We start from the raw sequence: 2428 nt of genomic DNA on the forward strand, positions 1-2428 counted from the left end.
AGCACTGCCTTCCTAACCTGCAATCTTCTTCCTGACCTCTCCGCCCCCACCTCCACTCTGACCTATCACCCTCAGCTTGACCTCTTTCCACCTATCGCATTTCCAACGCCCCTCCCCCAAGTCCCTCCTCCCTACCTTTTATCTTAGCCTGCTGGACACACTTTCCTCATTCCTGAAGAAGGGCTTATGCCCGAAACGTCGATTCTCCTGTTCCCTGGATGCTGCCTGACCTGCTGTGCTGTTCCAGCAACACATTTTCAGCTCTGATCTCCAGCATTTGCAAACCTCACTTTCTCCTTAAAGGGATGTTGGTCAGGATTGGAGAAGTCACTCCTCAACATCAAACAGTACAATGGGATATTGGGTTCATGCATCATCCAAAAAATGATCTCTGGTCATTTTAAAAAGCACTTAGTTGGCAGCCAGAATTTACAAGGTGACTTCTGTCATGGGGTTTGGATCCACAACTGCTGGATTCAAAAACAAATATACCACCTTCTGTTCCTCACTGATTTATATTGGGTGTTTTGATTTGGGACATTGGAAGCATATATAGATTTCAACTTTGGCTCAGTTGGCAAATTCCATCTCACCAGGCTAACATTCCCAGTGCAGAATTTGTGGAGCTCTGAATATTAGAGATTTAATCTTTTGAATGTGATATTAAAGGGAGACCCCACCTGCCCTTGGGACTATGGAGAACACAACAAAAAGAAAGATTTGCACCAGGATTGTGCTTTTCTGGAACACTAGACACCCTGAAGCACTTTAAAGCCAAATAAGGACTTTTTATTTCGCATGGTGGCTCAGTGGTTAGCACTGCTGCCTCACAGCACCAGGGACCCAGGTTCAATTCCAGCCTCAGGTGACTGTGTGGAGTTTGCACATTCTCCCTGTGACTGCGTGGGGTTCCCCCCCAGGTGCTCTGGTTTCCTTTCACAGTCCAAAGATGTGCAGGTTAGGGTGGATTAGTTATGGGAAATTGTCCCATAGTGTCCAGGGATGTGCAGGCTCGGTAGGTTAGCCATGGGAAATGCAGGGTTACAGGAATAGGGTAGGGGGTGACTCTGGGAAATGTTCTTTAGAGGGTTGTTGTGGACTTGATGGACTGAATGGACTGCTTCCACATTGTAGGGATTGTATGTTTCTATGATTTGCTGTATGAGAAAATGTGTTCATTGCTGTATGTATTCATTGCTGTATGAGAAAATGTGGCAAAGAGGGAGTGAATCTAATTGGATGGCTCTTCCAAAGAGCTGACAGAGCCAAGACAGATCAAATAATCTCTTTTGGTGCTATAAGAACTTTTGAATGTTGAATCATCAGTAGCTTTCTCTTTCGTAGTGCACTAAAATGGTCCCTTTTTGTTCTTACTTCAGTCCTTCTTCGCAGAAAGGTTTTTTACACTGTTTGACTCTGATGGGAGTGGCAGCATAAGCTTGGACGAGTTACTGAAAGCTTTGAATCTCCTCACACATGGAAGTGAAACAGACAAACTACGATTCCTTTTCCAGGTCTACGATGTTGATGGTAAAATATAATTGAATTGATTGGCGTGCCTTTAACAGTAAAAGTGAATGGGAGCTTTCAACCCAAGAGGGCTTTCCTCTTGCAGCATGTAATGTCATTAGATAGAAGAACTGTGCAATTACTATTTCATAGTGCACACCATCCAGCTTCATTCAATGTATGGCCTATTTTAAGCCCTCAGTCAATGAACTCCCCTATGATCATTCCCAGGTAATCCTTGATTTATATATAACTACCTGATTATTCCTATAAACAACTGTCATACACATTGTCTTGAACAAAATCTTTTGAATTCCTTAGGTACACCATTGCTTCATGATGATTGCCAGTTATTTATTATTTTCTGTACAAAACAACGATATCCTGCTCTTACAGTTAATTAACTTAACACAAATTTAAGTTTTAATCCTTCATGTATTAGCTTGTTTATAGGCAGCACAGCAACTCTGAGATTGTAACAGATTGTACATCCAATACGTTTGTACTGTGCTGTAGCTTATCCTCTATATTAACAGCAGTTTGAATCTCCTGTTTCTATATCCTTCTATAAACCTCCTTTGCTTTGATCATCTATCTCATCTGTTCTTAAATGTTGACATTATTCCTGTTTCAGAGTTCCCCATTGTGAATATCATAACTGAACAATCCTACTTTTAAAAATAGATTGCATTATGTCACACCTGTAAAAAACTAAATTGTTCAAAAGTATTTGTCAAACGTGTATTAAATAAAGTTTGAGGTTGAGCCACATGAAGAAATATAAAAGGGCCTCTTTTTGGAAGCTTTAAGAAGTAGCTTAAAACAGGAGACACACACACAGAGGCACACACACGGACACGGATGCACACATGGGAACACACACATACACACAAGCACACAGAGACACACACACACACAC

The 2428-nt window shown here is 41.5% G+C and overlaps 1 protein-coding gene across 1 annotated transcript in view; it reads left to right on the forward strand.

Moving 5' to 3' along the window:
* nox5 (NADPH oxidase, EF-hand calcium binding domain 5) overlaps positions 1 to 2428 on the forward strand; it is a 94261-nt gene that overhangs the window by 22025 nt on the left and 69808 nt on the right. The window contains exon 5 of the mRNA XM_043677192.1: positions 1380 to 1530. Coding sequence (XP_043533127.1) covers positions 1380 to 1530 — 151 coding nt within the window. The remainder of the gene's footprint in view (positions 1 to 1379; positions 1531 to 2428) is intronic.

Source organism: Chiloscyllium plagiosum, chromosome 36 (assembly GCF_004010195.1).
Source record: "Chiloscyllium plagiosum isolate BGI_BamShark_2017 chromosome 36, ASM401019v2, whole genome shotgun sequence".
Lineage (NCBI taxonomy): Eukaryota > Metazoa > Chordata > Chondrichthyes > Orectolobiformes > Hemiscylliidae > Chiloscyllium > Chiloscyllium plagiosum.